The sequence below is a fragment of the Saccopteryx bilineata genome, chromosome 2 (assembly GCF_036850765.1).
Source record: "Saccopteryx bilineata isolate mSacBil1 chromosome 2, mSacBil1_pri_phased_curated, whole genome shotgun sequence".
Classification (NCBI taxonomy): Eukaryota; Metazoa; Chordata; class Mammalia; order Chiroptera; family Emballonuridae; genus Saccopteryx; species Saccopteryx bilineata.
The window spans coordinates 374780166-374795327 of record NC_089491.1 but is presented as its reverse complement, the minus strand read 5'-3'; the positions used below and the strand labels follow the sequence as shown (position 1 = coordinate 374795327).

The following is a 15162-nucleotide window of genomic DNA, read 5'->3' as shown; positions in this document are numbered from 1 at the left end:
TCTTTGTGTACCAGTTGCTTACTATACTTGGCGCTCATACCTGCAGCATGGACAGGCCCGGGGTTTTCCCCGGTCTGGGAGTACTAGCCCCAGCTGTAACCTGAGGGCCGTGCAGCTGGACCTGAGGAGGAGGCCAAGGACAGGGTGAAGACAGCTGGGATCAGAGGGCTGGGTTTCCTCTGCTTCGTATCTAACTCACTCTCAGTATTGAGCAAATCTCTAAACCTCTCAGACTTCCCACATCTGTCAAAGGATTAGACCGACTGCTAGCGGATCAAAGGGAGTGAGAGTCTGACCCTCCGGTGAGGTTTGCGGAGGAGAGAAGCCTCTCTAGGCTACAGCAGTTTGAGAGTTGGGTTTTGCTCAGTTGGCCCTTGTGGTCTGCGGGATGGGCTCCGAGTTGAGGTCAGTCTGGAAGGGGCTCCCTGTGGCCCCCAGCCCACTGATACCAGCTGCTGTGTTGGTGGGGAAATGTCAACCTGGGTCTCAGTCTGCCAGCTGTCAGCAGCAGGGCTCGTGGTTGGGTCATCTGAAGTATTCCCAGGTTCTCTGGCTGGGCCTGGCGGCACATGTACCCTCTGCTCCTGCCAAGTCTGTTATCTGAACATGGGTTCCTGTCCTGTGTGCTCTCCCGGCCTCGGGAGTGATTTTCCTGGGAGACTTCTGCCCCACAGCAGCTTAACCCCCTGGCTTCTGGACTGCTCCATAACCAAACAGTTCCCTGAGGGTAGCTGATGGGAATGTTCCCAACTAGTTTGTTTTTTGTTGTTTTTGTTTTGTTTGTTTGACAGGAAAGGGGGGGCGAAGAGAGAAGCATCAACTGTTCACTTAGTTGTGCACCCATTGATTGCTCTCATACATGCCCTGTCCACGGCTTGAACCAGCAACCTCATGGTCAAGCAGTCACCCCTCAAGGTCAAGCCAGCAACCCCAGAATCAAGCCGGTGCCCTGGGGATTGAACCTGTGACCTCCACACTCCTGGAGGACACTATGCCACTGGTCAGGACGAAATCTTTTTTTTTTACAGAAAGAGCAACAGACAGGCAGGGAGAGAGATGAGAGGCATCAACTTGTTCCGGCACTTTAGTTGTTAATTGATTGCTTTCTTTTAAATTTTATTTATTTTTTACAGAGACAGAGAGTGAGTCAGAGAGAGGGATAGGGATAGACGGGGACAGACAGGAACGCAGACGAGAAGCATCAATCATCAGTTTTTCGTTGCATATTGCAACACTTTAGTTGTTCATTGATTGCTTTCTCATACGTGCCTTGACCGTAGGCCTTCAGCACACCGAGCAACCCCTTGCTGGAGCCAGTGACCTTGGGTTCAAGCCGGTGGACCTTTGCTCAAACCAGATGAGCCCACACTCAAGCCGGTGACCTCGGGTCTCGAACCTGGGTCCTCTGCATCCCGTCCGATGCTCTATCCACTGCGCCACTGCCTGGTCAGACAATTGATTGCTTTCTTATATGTGCTTTGATTGGGGTTGGGGAGATTCCAGCCAGCAACCACGGAGTCATGTCTATGATCCCACGTTCAAGCCAGTGATCCCACATTTGAGCCAGATGAGCCAGCGCTCAAGCTGGATGAGCCCACACTCAAGCTGACAACCTCAGGGTTTACACCCTCAGTCCTCAGCATCCCAGACCAACACTCTATCCACTGCGCCACCACTCAGTCAGACTAGTTTGTGAGTTCTTTAAGAGCGTGGCACATTTGTGTCTTCCCCAGGCCTCATGCAGTGCCTGGCACTCTGGGTTCAATAATACCTTTTTTGTTGGAAAAGAGGTACTGTTCATCACCAGCTTCAGATTTTTATCCCCATGATATCCCCAATGTCCATTAACCCTTTGAGTAGTACAAAACAAATGTTCGTGTACGTCCTCGTGCCTCCTGACCATCCAGAGTACGATCGACTTATTTTAAAAATGTGTAAGGCAACATTAAAAAAGGCAAATGTATGTTCTTCTTGTTTCCATAAATTGGTTATCGAACAAACATGATTTTAAGTTGATAAAACTGGAACTGGAACTAATTTCATTTTTGAAAATAATTCATTCTGAAAAAATAAAATCTAAAAAAAGAAAAGAAAAGAAAAGAATTCATTCCCGGGGGTCAGCGAGCATAAAAAAAACTCACTATTCAAAGGGTCAAAGGCGGGTTTTAGCCTGGCCTTGCTTTGGTTCCTGTTGCCACCCCAGCCTTGGTTACAGTGCTTTGGCATTGCCCACTTTCATGCTTCTGCCACCTCCCCATGTACTAAAATTCAAAAAGCTTGCTTCATCCTGGCTGGGTGGTTCAGTGGACAAGCTCATCCTGGCAAGTTGAGGTCATGGGTTTAATCCCTGGTCAGGGTGCACACAGGAGGCAATCAGCGAGTGCACAACTAAATGGAACTGAGTGGAACAACAAGCTGATGCTTCTCTCTCCCTCCCTTCTCTCTCAATCAACAGAAAATTAAAAAGACTCAAAGAACTTTTGCTTTGTGAAATGGTATTCCCCCGCTCCCCGCGCCGAAGACCCCTTCAGTCTCTGTGGGAGATGTTTTTATTCCAGTGTCCAAACCCTTACTTTGAAAATTCCAATTCTTTCCCCATTTTACAGGCCAATTCAAAAATCGAACAGATCTTTAACTCCCAGGAAGAGCGGGCCAGGGAGCAACGGTGCGCACCCAGCCTGGCCTTCCGGGACAGGCGTAGGTGGGCAGTGCGCTGGCCTGCCAGGCGCCAAGCTCAGTGATGTGCTGCCACGTCATGCCGCCTGCTCCCAGCCTGTCTGTGGTTCTCTTATCTCGTTGGTTCATTTTTGTCCCTACATGGCTGTCCTGGCCCTTGACTACTTTACCTGACCTCTCAAAGTGACTTTCTTTTTGAGTGTCTGATAGAGACTTGTATACAGCGGGCAGATGCAGCTGCCTGAGGCTCTTTCTTACCTGCTTAACATGTCCTATTGTAATTAATATCATTCCCGAGGACAGCCAACCTCATAAGTGTTTATAAATCATTTTTTAGAATATTTTTTTAGCAGCACATACACTTTAAAAATGACTTAGTTATTAATTTTAGAGAGAGCGAAAAGGGGGAGGGGGAGAGGAGCAGGAAGCATCAACACGTGATAGTTGCTTCTTGTAGATGCCTTGACTGGGCAAGCCTGGGGTTTCGAACGGACGAACTTCAGCATTCCAGGTCGATGTTTCACTCATTGCGCCACCACAGGTCAGGCACAAGTATTTATAAATCTTAAAGTTGGCGCCTGGCCCAAAGTGCCTTAGGCCCTTTCTTACTTGGTAATGGATTGGAGAGGGTATCACTCTGTTATAGAGACTTGGGGTCATTTCCATGATTTCCTGGTTCTTCTTCACCTTGACTGGAACTTTCTTGTTATTCAACCCAGCGGCTTGGCTTAGCTTTCCCTGGAGAAGCATAGTATCATTTTAACATTTGGAGAGCTCACTGTGTTCCCTACCTTTTAATTTTGTTCTTTTTTTTAATTAGAAAACTACAGAGAAAGTAAAAGAATGATATAAGTACCTATGTACTTTCTACCCAAGTTTAATAAATGTTAACAGGTTGTCATTATGTCAAGTTTTTAATCTACAAAAATACATGACAGATGAATTGGAAGCTCATCTTGTTCACTTCCCAGGCCCTTCCCTCGCCCTCCGCCCAGAGGTAGCCTTTCAGTGTATGTTTTTATACTTTCACTACAAAATATAGTGTTATTTTGAGTCTCTAAATCTTTATAAATGATATATCACCTTAATGTAACCTGCTCTTGTTTTTCTTTTTAATTTTTACTGATTTTAAAGAGAGAAGAAGGGGGGGAGAGAGAGAGAGAGATCTATTTGTTGTTCCACCCATCCCTTGATGCTTGTAAGTGCCCTGACTGGGGATCGAACCTGCAACTTTGGCATATCAAGACAATGCTCCAACCAACTGAGCTAATTAGCCAGGGCTCTGTAACTTGCTCTTTTCACTCAATATAGGTGTTGAAGTCTAATTCTGTTGATAGTTGAGCCCAGCACTGTCCAGGCACTGAGAATACAATGGAATAAAACAAATTCCTTTCCCCTCATGAAGTTTCAGTTGGGGGGGGGGAGGAGGGGGAGCATGGGCATGAACAGACCCTTATGTAGCCATTCCCTTTGGTGAGCATCTGTTTATTATTACAAGCATGCTGCAAAGGACATCTCTGCATGTCTCCTTGCACATGTGTCCTATATACACAGTTTGAAAACTTTCTTTTTTTATTATTGATTTTAATTTATTGTGTTTACATAGATTCTAGTGTCGCCCCGAATGCATCCCCTCTCCCCCGTATTCTCCTCAACAGTTCCCTTACCCCTCTCCCCAGAGCGCCCTCCCCCCTTCCCTTCAGCTTTATCCCATCCTATCATCCCCTTTCCCTCTGTCCTCTTTTCCTCTGGTAAACTTTCTTAAAGGGCCAGAGAGCAGAATTTTTAAGTTTGTGAGCCATATGGTCTGTCACAATTACTCATTTCCGCCCTTCTTGAAAGTGGCTATAAACAATATGTAAACTAATTATTTAGGAACACTGGGGTTCGAATTTCACGTGCTTTAACACATTGTGAAATAGTCTGGTGATTTTTCCCCAACCATTTAAAAATGGAAAGCCCATTCTTAACTCAGGATGTACATGTCTTGGTACAGCGGCTGAGCCTGCAACAAATGAGTTACTCCAGAGCCTGTAAAAAGATGCTCCAAGCCCAGTGCCAGAGGAAAAGAGGAAGTGAAAGGCAAAGTTGCTGATCAGTTCTGGACATTGAGAAATACCTGGGAGAGCCTCTGGGAAGCTGGCAGGATGAATAACGAGGGGTCTCTGGAGCCAGACCCTTTGCTAGAAGATCATTTTGGTCCAGCCCAGCCTGCGTGCGTCATGGCCAGTAACACGCTCTTGCTATCTCTCTCCTCTCTGCCTGGTCTTTATTCTCCCCAGTTTGGGCTGAAGTCTGGATTGAGTCATTATTCAAGAAGTACAGCTATCTGAACAGGAAGATAATGTAATAAATAGGAGCCTCAGGGGCCTGGGAAGCAAGTCCTGCCCGGCTCAGCCTGCAATCTTGGGCAAGGGCTTTCACTCCTCTGACGCCATCCCTTGTCTGGAACGAGAATAATCACACTCTACCGCTTGGCTGATAGGATGAAATGACAAAAGCGTAATGGCAGGTGCCTGACATGTAATTGCCAGCTAACATTCAGATTTTCTCCCTATGGGATGGATGCCAGAACCCCTCCCAGAATGGCTGGTGGTTTTCTCTAAAAGCAACAGCCCTCTCTATCCTCCAACACCTCAGACATTAGCAAGCCCTTCCTTCTGTTCAGCTGAAAACGGGCTGGCTGTGGCCTCCGCTCGCCGTCCCCCTTCTAACCCTTGAAACCATACAACAATCCCCTCCTTCTCTTCCCTAGAAAAAACATCCTATTTTCTTCAAATCATAATCTTGAGTCTTTTTACCATTCTGGCCACCCTTGTCAGAATTCACACGTTTTTTTGCCCTGGCCAGTAGCTAAGTTGCTTAGAGCGTTGACCTGACATCCCAAGGTTGCGGGTTTGATCCCTGGTCAGGGCACACACAAGAATCAACTAAAGAATGCGTGAATAAGTGGAGCAACAAGTCAGTGTTTCTCTCTTTCTCCCTCCCTCTCATTCTCTCTCTCCGCCTTCCTTTTTCTCTTATAATAATAATAACACATTTTTTAATTAAAATAAAATTCTCATATTTTTCTGAACCAAACATCTGACACACGTGGACTGTAGGAGAAGATAAGAGTCTGGGTCTAGAGCTGCCTGGTCACGAGTGAGGAAGGCCAAACATTGGTTCAGAGATTTGATGGTTATGAATTTAAGACTGGCACAGGGCAGATCTGGGTTCTGCTACTTGGCAAGTTACTTAAGCTCTCTTAAGGTGAGATTTGTCTTCTGTAAAAGGGAAAATGGTCTAGTCTCGTCCTTATAAGCTTATTGAAAGGAATGTATTTGATAACACATAGAGAGTGCTCTGCTTACCCAGCACAACTTCTAAGGCAGGCTGAGTTCTTTGGAGATTTTAGGGGCCATGTTTGTGAGTGTGAAACTCCTGCCCTCCACAGTTGTTAAACCAGCCCTCTACTCTAGGGAGGTGGTCCAGAGCTGAGTTCAATCACTACATGGTGGAGTGGCAAAATGCCTACCTGAAAGTCGGGTTGGTGGGGGCGCAATGCCTCCTCCCAAACAGCACCAAGGACTGGAGAGGCAGGATGTGAACCTATCCCCCCCCCCCCCCCCCGTGAAGACCCTGCCAGCTGTGACCACCAGGGGGCACTCCTTCCCCAGAGATGGCTTCGCCCAAAGACATGCACCTACTTCTCAGCAGATGATGTCTCTGTGCCTTGGCCCATTTTAGAATAAATTGGGACAAAAAATGATAACCTTGGGTGTGGTTGGTCAGACTGCCCTGGACAGGCCCCGTGGCCTGTGGAAAGCTTTCTGGCCCGAGGCAGAGGTCTGGGCTGTAACCCTGATTCTGCTACTTATGACCGTGGACAAGGCGCTTCCCTCTCTGGGCTGTTTCGCAGGCTTGGAACAGACTCCAGAGCAACCCCCCCCCCAGCCCCCCAGACCCAACATTGCATGGTTCCAGGATTCACAGCCAGGGCACTTTCTTCTTTCTCACCCCCAGCCCTTCTTCACCTCCGGGCAGCACACACTCTGGCTGGGAGTGAACTTGGCCTGGGAAGACACAAGTTCGAGACCCTCAACTCCAAAGCCCTGGGATGGTGTTCGTTCGGGGAAGGGGGGTGCGGGAGAAGGAAGGGCAAGGTCAGGTGAACCAAGAGCCTCCGAAGGTCTTGCTTCATTCGGGACAGACATCCGGTTTCCTCTGGTTTTTGCCAGGATTCCAGGGGCTTAAAAGAATGAGTCACGGGGGGGATTGGGGAGTTCCCAGCTAACCAGTTCAGAACAGGAGCCTGGGATGACAGCCGTCCAAGTATGGGGTGGGGACAGGAGGTAATGCCCTGAGGTCCCTATCAGAGGCTTCTGGCCCCTCAGGAGAGGACTCGGGAAGACAGCCTCCTGCGAGTCTGGGGGTAGAAAAGGGGGCACCTAGCTTCCCAGGATTTGGGACAGGGACTAGCCCCAGGGGAAGTGGCGAGGGCTGCTGCCAGGGGAGAGAGGGCGGGGCTGCCCAGAGGCCTGCCTCTCCGATCAGTCTGACCTGACTCCAGCCTCCAAGGCATTTATCAGTGGCTCAGCCTTTGTTCAGAGGTTCTGTTCAAACACCCTAGGGCAATTCAGGCCAGGGTGGGGCTGAGGGGAGGAAGAGAGTTTGAGGGGGTCACTACGTCAGTGATTCCATAATTTCACAAAACTTTCGCAAACAGCTTTTTGTCTCAACCCCCTGCATTGTCCTGGACAAAAAATTTGCATAAATCCTGGGAAGTTATTACTAAGCCTTAGTCTCAGCACCAGGTAATTTCCTCCCAGGCCTCCATGGGCTTAAGTATAAAGGCCCTCCAGAGCTGGCCCCTGACATAGACCCGAGCCTGCAGACCCACCCGGACTCTGCTGAGCCTGCTGCCCAGATCCCCATGAAGCTGATGGGTGAGTGTCCCAGGACCCAGGAGCTGCCTGCCTGGGGCATGGGAGGGAGGCTGGAGTGATCCAGGGTCCCAGAAAGAGACCCAGGTGGGAGCGGAGAGCATGTCTCCTGAGTCCCCATCTGCTCCCAGCCCTACAGCTGCTACTCTGGCAAAGTGCACTTTGGACAGTGCAAGGCACCGCCAGCAACCTCCCCCAGAGCTTCCTCCCCAAGTCCTTCGAGCAAGTGAGGAAGATCCAGGCTGATGTCACCGTCATGCAGGAGATGCTGGTGAGTGTGAGAAGCTGGCAGAAAGACAAGGAGAGCTCACAGATGTTGCCGGATGAATGAGGAAAGAGGACCCAGACGGGAGAGCTGAGGGCGGCGAAGGGAAGTGTCGGGGAGACATCGGGAAGGGGCGTGGGAGAGGAGAGGCATGAGCAAATGGAAGAAAGAAGGTTGGAAGAGAAGCCCTGGAAGGCTGGGAAGAAACGGGGGGAAGAGAACCTCTTGGGGACGGTACCCAGGGAGGGGCTGGCCGGGACAGAAGTGGGGCAAGGGGAATAGGGCTGAAGACCCTGGCCAGACAGGGAGGGAGGGGAAGACCTCAGAGACATGGGAAGGAACAGCCTGGCTCTACCGAGTCCCCTGCATTCAGCATCCTTCCTGTCCACAGTGTGCCACCCACAAGCTGTGCCACCCCGAGGAGCTGCTGCTGCTCAGCCATTCTCTGGGCATCCCCCGGGCTCCCCTGACCACTTGCTCCAGCTGGGTGAGTGTCTGGAGGGGAGGAGGCGGTGAGGGGGAGGGAAGGGGGAGGGAAGGGGGAGCTGGAAGGCCTCCGACCGAGCTGGGGCCCCGAGGGGAGTGCCACGGCAGCAGCCCCTAACTCTCACTCCATCTGCCCCAGACGGACTGCCTGAGGAAACTCCACAGTGGCCTCTTCCTCTACCAGGGCCTCCTGCAGGCCCTGGCGGGAATCTCCCCCCAGCTAGCCCCCACCTTGGAAATGCTGAAGCTGGACATCACTGATTTTGCCACCAACATCTGGCAGCAGGTGAGCCTAGATTGGGAGCAGCAAGTGTTAGGGGCCTAGACCAGGCTGGTCCCTAACGGTCATGCTGGAAGCCTGGGGTTCCCAGATGTTCTTTCGGGGTTGGTGGTAGCATTCTGGGAGATGGGGGGTTGTATGTAGGGAGCTACCACCCCATCCCAGGACTCCCCTGCTGCTGGCCCTACCACACACCCCTTGGTTGAGGGCAGGAGCCTGGTCACTGGACCTCAAAAGGAAACGGACTGGGTTCAGGTCTTGGCTGGGCCCTCAAGCATGTGATTGTTCACAGCCCGTCAGCCTTTTGCATTTCCTCATCTGTGATAACCACGCCCACTCAGCAAGGCCTGGTTGCTGATCTTGCCTTTTCCTCCACAGATGGAAGTCCTGGGGATGGCCCCTGCTGTGCAGGCCACCCACAGCCCCCTGCCAACCTTCACCTCGGCCTTCCAGCGCCGGGCGGGAGGTGTCCTGGTGGCCTCCAACCTGAAGAGCTTCCTGGAGCAAGCACACCGTGCCCTGCGCTTCCTCTCCAACCTCTGAGCAAAGCCCTCCCCTTCCAGTGTATTTATCTTTATTTAATATTTATGTTTATTTAAACCTAGTATTTAAAGATAGGGAAACGTAGGAGGGAGCCCCAGACTCCTGGGCCCTTCCCTCCACCTCCAGGCTTTCGTCTCCTGTCTGTAGCAGAGAGAAAAGCTCCTGTCTTCCTGTCCCCTGGACTGGGAGGTAGATAGGTAAATACCAAGTATTAATTCCTGTGACGGTGAACCCCCGACCCCAAGGGTACCCAGCTTGGGGCCCTTGGAAGCATCAGGAAATCTCCCACGTGGGAGACAAGACAGCCCTGTTTAATATTTAAACAGCAGTGTTCCCCAGCTGGGTCCTTATAACCCTCCCTCGCTCTGGCCTGGCTTGGCTTGTGAATGAATGCCAGGTTGGCCAAGCTCTACTTCCCCTCACATCCCTTCCCCCTAGACCCGAAGCCCAGCAGAGGCAGCCAGAGCTGGGACGCTTGACCCTGTGGTCCTACAAATATGTTGGGAAATCTAATTTTCCTTTATAAAATTCTTTGAGCCTTTTTTGACACCCACGGGTGTCTCATTTTCCTGTATGCCCTATGGGAACACCCATCACCAGCTCTTGATATCTTCCCCTCCCCCGCCCCACCAGGGGCCGTATCCTGACTCCTTGTAGGGCTGGGCAGGTGGCCTGGTCTTTGCCACTGGATGGGGAGTGGGGAAAGACGAGAACTATGTGACGGGGGTGTAAGAGGGACCCCAAGGGCTCAGTCTCTGCCCCCACTCTCTCACTGTAGCCAAACTCCACGTTAATAAAATGTTTGTCTCTAGTAAATGTCCTGCCTCCTTCTTGAGTCCAGCTGGCGCCTGGCCAGGGCTGGAAGGGCAGGGCGGAGGGGGGAGGACAGGGTGCAGGGAGGAAGGGGCAGCCTTCTGGCTCATCCACATTCTTTCCTTTAGCACGGACTTACCTTGCACCCACTTGGTGCGGGCACGGCTAAGTGCTAGGGCCAGCCCGCATGGAGCCCCGGCCTCGTCGGGAACACGGGCAGGTGGGAGACCGGTAGCAGGACAGGACCGAGTGTGGCACTGGGGGTGAACCCTAACAGTCCACGTGCATTTCATACTTGCACAGGGCTGGTCCGTTTACCATCTTCCATGAACTTGCATTTTAGAGGAATGGGAAGGGAGAGAGGGAGGCATGGAGGGAGGGAGGGAGGCAGACAAAGAGAGAGAAACATCGATTTGTTGTTCCACTTACTCATGCATTCATTGGTTGATTCCTGTATGTGCCCTGACTGGGCATCAAACCCGCAACTTCGGCGCATTGGGATGACGTGCTAATCCGCACTCACAAGTGCCCACAAAGATAGAATTAAGAAGTGCCTTGTACAGATCAGGAAGCTGAGTCAAGGTGACAACTTGAGACGAAACTCAAATTCTGGGCTCTGCCCAATCTGGTGGGGAACAGTCCCACGCTGGCCAGCCGGCCTCCTGCTTCTCAGTGCCTGGGCTGAAAGGCTGAGCTCACAGCTAGGAGAGCGTGAGATGTGGAGGCGGAGGGGCTGCCGTACTCCCAGGCTTGAGGCTCACCTCTCCGTGCCCTCAGCTCAAGGTGCCCGTGGGGTTCCCAGATGCCCCCACCAGACCTGGGGACGTCCAGATGGCCAACCAGTCCCCAGTGCCCCCTCTCAAGGCTCCCCTACCCTCATCGCCAGTCAGTTCCCTTCTGGGCGGAGCTCCTTGGAAAGCAGGGTCTGGCTGGGCCAGGCTGGACATCCCCCGTGGGGCTCAGGCCCCCCCCTCCAGGCAGCCCTGAAGAAATCGGGCCCAGAGATGTGTGGAGCAGGCGAGGCAGGGTTAACCAGAGCTCGTGCCCCCAAGGCCTCCCCCTCAGTGCTCTTCTGGGGGACAGATCAAAGTCCGGGCTAGTCAGACTCGGGTGGGGAGGGGCTGGCCTGGGAAGCATCGGAACAGGACATTCTACCCCAATGTCAGTGGGGCCTTCAACCAAAACCTCACCCTTTTTAGACTAAGTGTGACTTTTGGAGGTGGGTGTAGGCAGCAGGCCAGTGTTGACTCATCACCCCCCAACATGGGTCTGGGGAAGGGACGAAAGCTGCTCCCGTGGGCTGCCTGGACCGCACTGAGCAGACAAGCACAGGCCCCGAGGCCAGCCCTCTGCACACCTCCCTCCCGAGTCCCGGAGGACGCTCTCCTGGGCCACGCAGGCGGGATTCCAGGGAAAAGACGCTGTCCCTGCTCCAGCACACAGGCACTCAGCACTCACAAAGGGGTCCACAGGATCTTTATTTACAAGTGAGCTGAGGCGAACTTCCCTCAGGCAGTATCAAAAAGATTTTAAATATACATATACGTACATATACATACCCTGCACCTATAAAGTTTCTCCGAGGTAAATCTACTCTGGGAAGAAGGGAGCATGGGGGAGGTTGGTGGCGGGGGGACAGCCCCGAGCTCAGGAACCAGGCTGCTCACACGCTTCGGGAACCGGCAGCAGGAGGAAGACATGATGAAGAGACAGGGAGACGTCTCCACGGTCAGAAGTCAGGGACAGCAGAAAGACCGGAAACTACCATAGGGCTCTTACACCATATGGATATGAGCAATGATGTCTCATCTTTCCTCACTGTTTCCTTCTGAGGCGCCTGGGGCTGGGACCCTCCCAGCAGAGCATCTGTGGCCGCTCTACCTGCTCAGAGGGCAGCAATGGCTTTGGCAGCCACCTGACGGCCCAGGGGCAGGCTGAGGTCCGTGATGGCCAGAACCACTTTGGGGCTGGACATGGCTGACACCTTCACCAGTTCCGACACCTGCCAGAGACAGAGTGCCAGCTGCTCACTGGGGCCACCTGGTGGTGGGTACAATGTCTCAGGAGGAAGGAGGCCCCATCCCTACCCTGAGGGAGCTCATACTGAACCCCAAGCTCTGCTAAGACTTGCTGACCCCGTCTGACCCAGAAGGTGGGGCCAGCCCCGGCCCCGGACCAGAAGTACTCACGGTGGTGAAGGGCATGAACTGCAGGATGCTGCCGCGGCTGCCCTGCTCCAGGCAGTCCACACACTCCTCCATGAACCACTGCACAAACTGCGTGTGGGGGCCGGCAGTCCGCGACCCCAGGATGGAGGAGATGAGCAGGAACAGGTTGGCTGTGCAGGCCGGGGGCAGAGAATGCCGTGAGAACGCTCTGGGAAGAGCTTAGACGCGGGAGAAGGTGGGACTGGCAAGGGAGAGCAATGCTAAGACCGTCCCCCAAAATGGGATGCCAAAAAGAGAAGATGTAACAGGAAAATGGGGGACGAGTCGGAAGAGGCACTCAAGGGGAGCCCAGAGACCTGGCAAGCGGGGAGATGGAGGACAGGTGGGGACATGCGGCAGGGGGTGGGAGGCACCAGGAGTCCCCTTTCAGCTGACGAGGCCTGAACCCCGTTCCAGGAGCGGGAGTGGGAGGGCTCACCCAGGACGCGGTTCAGCGGGTCCCTCATGTTAACTGTGTGGAGCTGGGAGGCTGACAAGGAGCTGCTCATGGACCGGTCGGCTGTGGGGCCAAGCGGAGGGAGCACTAAGGGGAAAGGCCTGCTGTGCTCAAACCTTTCCCAGGGAAGCCCTCACCCACCAGGCACAAGGGCCCACCCAGGGAAGGTCCTTGGATCCCGAGTCACAGAGGGGCCCCGAATACAGAGATCCCCGTCAGGAGATGAGACAGAAGAACTAACATTGGTAAGCATCACTGTGCGGCCCCTTTATTCCTCCCGTCTCCACTTTACAGACAAGAAACCATGACTCAGTTGTGCTAAATAACTAACCGAGGGTCACAGGGTTTGTAGGTAGCAGAATGAGCATCTATCCTCTGCTCAAGAGCAGAACTGGGCCCAGGCTGGTTGGCTCAGTGGTAGAGCATCGGCCTGGCGTGCAGGAGTCCCGAGTTCGATTCCCGGCCAAGGCACACAGGAGAAGCGCCCATCTACTTCTCCACCCCTCCCCCTCTCCTTCCTCTCTGTCTCTCTCTTCCCCTCCCGCGGCTGAGGCTCCATTGGAGCAAAGGTGGCCCGGGCACTGGGGATGGCTCTATGGCCTCTGCCTCAGGCGCTAGAATGGCTCTGGTTGCAACAGAGCAACGCCCCAGATGGGCAGAGCATCGCCCCCTGGTGGGCATGCTGGGTGGATCCCGGTTGGGCGCATGTGGGAGTCTGTCTGACTGCCTCCCCGTTTCCAACTTCAGAAAAAAAGAAAAAAGAAAAAAAAAAGAACTAAAAAAAAAAAAAGAGCAGAACTGGTTCACTAGTTCCTAAAAGGCCTCATAGAAACTTCCAGGCTTGGGAGAGAAATCTCTAACAGGAAAACGTAAATGCCCCAGAAGGAGCCCTCAGCAGGGAGAGGTAATGCATCTCGGGAAGTCAAGACCAGTGGGCAGTTCTCTTCAAGCAGGAAGAGTGGGCAACAGCCCCAATGCCAGCCCAGGCCGCTCCAGGCCTTGACCCCGCCTATTTCAGGGGAAGGAAAGTCAGAGCTGGTGACTAAAGGGCACAGACTGTGCCCAAGGCAGTGAACCCCCTGGGGTGGCTTGTCATTCCCTCTACATCTGGTAAGTAAGGGGTGGGGAAGCGGCAACAGTGTGCCCCAGGACTGGATCCCAGCAGACAGATTTCACCCCCCAGGGACAGACCCACAGCAACCTTCGGTCCCTCTGGGGGTGAGAAACAGAGCAGCAGCCCACAGGGGACAAGAGGGGGCAAACTCCCGCCACACGCTCTTTGACCAACCAGCAAGGTGCCTGCAGCTGGGACCAGTGCAGAACAGTTTCGGCAAGAGCGAGGCCCCAGGAAGGACGCAGCCTGCCCGGCACCCCGTCCCGTCCGCGTACTCACTGGGACTGGAAAGGATGTTGGCGTCTTCCTCGTTGGAGCTCAGCAGGCGCATCAGCTTTGACGGCTGCATGTCGTCCAAGGGGAAGAGGCTGATATAATCCTGGAGGCGGGGAAACCCACTATGATGAGGTAAGAGGGCTGGAGCTCAGGTCAGAGGGGGGAAGAGCCATGGCCCCACAGACCTTGGTCAGCATCTCTGAAGGGGCCGCCTTCCCTCTCCTCACAGCCTCAAACCATCCTAGTGAGACCCGCTCACAGTCACCTCTGCAGTCATGTAGCCACCAGGCTCCCAGGGGGCAGGGGCCCTGCCTGGCTGCCTCTGCCCGGGAGGGCGCCTCTTCCCAGAAAAGGCTCAGGGAATGTCTGCTGGACACACACGGGAACAAGGGAACGGAGGGGTCCCCTACCTCGATGTCTTCACGGTGTCTCTTCTTTTGGCGGGAAGAAGCTTGTCCCTTGTGGGAGGAATAGGAACTCAGGGCACACCAGACGGCCAGCCTGGCAAAGGGTTCCAGGAAAAGAAGCAAAATCAGAGGGACCGCACAGGGGGGTTCTGCACCCACGGTGAGCAGCCCCGTCTGCTGGGGCCTCCCCACAGCCCAGCTCCCTGGGCGACCCCAGGTGAGGGTGCCTGGCGCGGGGCTGTGGGGACTTGAGGCTCTTCAGAGACTCCTACTTGGCGAGAGCAGTGCCAGGGGGGTCCATGAGGCTGTGCCACTTGGCGGAGTCGGTGAGCAGGCCGGGCAGGATGTGGCCCAGCAGGACCAGTGTCACCTGCTGCATGTCCAGACAGAAGATGGAGTACAGCAGCTCCACCGCCCGCAGCGTGTGCTCCTTCCGCGTCTCCTTTAACAGCTCCTGTGGGCAGGGGCGGTGGTCAGGAGCCCAGCGCCCGACGGCGGGCTCCGACATCCCTGCCACCCCAGGCCGGCTCCGGGAGGGCGGGTGGGCCGCACGCAGGCAGGGAGCCCAGCTGCTGCTCCATGCCTCCCTCTGCCTCAGAGCCGCCAGCTACCTGAGGAGGAGGCTCCCCTCGGAGTCCAGGAGCTCTCGAGGTGAGGACCAGCCTCCAACCCAAGGGATCTTCTCGCAGCATTTAAGAGGCCTCTTAACAGGC

The 15162-nt window shown here is 53.9% G+C and overlaps 2 protein-coding genes across 13 annotated transcripts in view; one reads left to right on the top strand and one right to left on the bottom strand.

Annotated features, from left to right (window-relative positions):
- The first annotated feature begins 5181 nt into the window (after positions 1 to 5181).
- On the top strand, positions 5182 to 9175 carry CSF3 (colony stimulating factor 3). Its single transcript, XM_066254580.1, has 6 exons — positions 5182 to 5188; positions 7488 to 7604; positions 7733 to 7872; positions 8258 to 8359; positions 8492 to 8638; positions 9011 to 9175. The coding sequence occupies exons 1-6, from the start codon at positions 5182 to 5184 to the stop codon at positions 9173 to 9175; spliced, it is 678 nt and encodes a 225-aa protein (XP_066110677.1).
- A 2272-nt stretch (positions 9176 to 11447) lies between these two features.
- Positions 11448 to 15162, bottom strand: part of MED24 (mediator complex subunit 24) — a 42485-nt gene continuing 38770 nt past the window's right edge. For all 12 annotated transcript variants that reach the window (XM_066263703.1, XM_066263715.1, XM_066263706.1 and 9 more), the window contains 6 exons: positions 14722 to 14903; positions 14453 to 14543; positions 14046 to 14145; positions 12635 to 12715; positions 12178 to 12326; positions 11448 to 11990 (listed from right to left, as the gene is read on the bottom strand). In XM_066263703.1, coding sequence (XP_066119800.1) covers positions 11874 to 11990; positions 12178 to 12326; positions 12635 to 12715; positions 14046 to 14145; positions 14453 to 14543; positions 14722 to 14903 — 720 coding nt within the window. In that variant the 3' untranslated portion in view covers positions 11448 to 11873. The remainder of the gene's footprint in view (positions 11991 to 12177; positions 12327 to 12634; positions 12716 to 14045; positions 14146 to 14452; positions 14544 to 14721; positions 14904 to 15162) is intronic.

Bases quoted from the DNA above. Each gene is read 5' to 3' on its own strand.
- CSF3 (XM_066254580.1), top strand. The intron at 7,605-7,732 runs GTGAGTGTCCCA...ATCTGCTCCCAG, and splicing joins GATCCCCATGAAGCTGATGG to CCCTACAGCTGCTACTCTGG. The intron at 7,873-8,257 runs GTGAGTGTGAGA...TCCTGTCCACAG, and splicing joins CCGTCATGCAGGAGATGCTG to TGTGCCACCCACAAGCTGTG.